General features: G+C 65.7%; 1 protein-coding gene across 1 annotated transcript; it reads left to right on the top strand.

The window, feature by feature from the left end:
* The first annotated feature begins 1232 nt into the window (after nt 1-1232).
* On the top strand, nt 1233-1535 carry LOC123768030 (uncharacterized). Its single transcript, XM_045758290.2, has one exon. The coding sequence runs from the start codon at nt 1233-1235 to the stop codon at nt 1533-1535; it is 303 nt and encodes a 100-aa protein (XP_045614246.2).

The following is a 1535-nucleotide window of genomic DNA, read 5'->3' as shown; positions in this document are numbered from 1 at the left end:
TAGTCTGTCTTCTGTCTATTGATATTGACATTACATTTCCCTTTTACCGGCATCCTGTCACACTTCCTCTCTCCAGCATTTGATTCAAAATTTACAGAACGAATGAAAAGAACTTTTGCGTTTTGGTTCAGCAGCCACGGCGATGTTCTTGTCCCACTGAGAGTGTCACACCCAGTTACTCCAGGTGTGTCTCTACCTTCTCCCCCCGCATGTGAGGGGAGAGGACCTGGCCACACACATCTGGGGGCGGGTGAGGGGAGAGGACCTGGCCACACACATCTGGGGGCGGGTGAGGGGAGAGGACCTGGCCACACACATCTGGGGGCGGGTGAGGGGAGAGGACCTGGCCACACACATCTGGGGGCGGGTGAGGGGAGAGGACCTGGCCAGCCACATCTGGGGGCGGGTGAGGGGAGAGGACCTGGCCACACACATCTGGGGCGGGTGAGGGGAGAGGACCTGGCCAGCCACATCTGGGGGCGGGTGAGGGGAGAGGACCTGGCCACACACATCTGGGGGCGGGTGAGGGGAGAGGACCTGGCCACACACATCTGGGGGCGGGTGAGGGGAGAGGACCTGGCCAGCCACATCTGGGGACGGGTGAGGGGAGAGGACCTGGCCAGCCACATCTGGGGACGGGTGAGGGGAGAGGACCTGGCCAGCCACATCTAGGGACGGGTGAGGGGAGAGGACCTGGCCAGCCACATCTGGGGACGGGTGAGGGGAGAGGGCCTGGCCAGCCACATCTGGGGGCGGGTGAGGGGAGAGGACGTGGCCAGCCACATCTGGGGGCGGGTGAGGGGAGAGGACCTGGCCACACACATCTGGGGGCGGGTGAGGGGAGAGGACCTGGCCACACACATCAGGGGGCGGGTGAGGGGAGAGGACCTGGCCACACATATCTGGGGACGGGTGAGGGGAGAGGACCTGGCCACACACATCTGGGGACGGGTGAGGGGAGAGGACCTGGCCACACACATCTGGGGGCGGGTGAGGGGAGAGGACCTGGCCACACACATCTGGGGGCGGGTGAGGGGAGAGGACCTGGCCACACACATCTGGGGGCGGGTGAGGGGAGAGGACCTGGCCACACACATCTGGGGGCGGGTGAGGGGAGAGGACCTGGCCACACACATCTGGGGGCGGGTGAGGGGAGAGGCGCCTTCAAGGTCCCAGACTGCATGGCGCGGCTGGGGGGGGGGGTGTTAGAGAAGTGGCTTTAGAAGAGAGGCATGGGTCGGGGGCATGGGTCGGGGGCATGGGTCGGGGATATGGGTCGGGGGCATGGGTCGGGGATATGGGTCGGGGGCATGGGTCGGGTGCATGGGTCGGGGATATGGGTCGGGGGCATGGGTCGGGAATATGAGTCGGGAGCATGGGTCGGAGATATGGGACGGGGGCATGGGTCGGGGGCATGGGTCGGGGGCATGGGTCGGGGGCATGGGTCGGGGACATGGGTTGGGGGCATGAGTCGGGAGCATGGGTCGGGGTCATGGGTCGGGGGCATGGGTCTGGGGCATGGGTCCGGGGCATGA

Source organism: Procambarus clarkii, chromosome 58, assembly GCF_040958095.1.
Source record: "Procambarus clarkii isolate CNS0578487 chromosome 58, FALCON_Pclarkii_2.0, whole genome shotgun sequence".
NCBI classification, from domain to species: Eukaryota; Metazoa; Arthropoda; class Malacostraca; order Decapoda; family Cambaridae; genus Procambarus; species Procambarus clarkii.
Note: the sequence above shows the minus strand (reverse complement) of the source record. Positions and strands in the feature narration are given on the sequence as shown.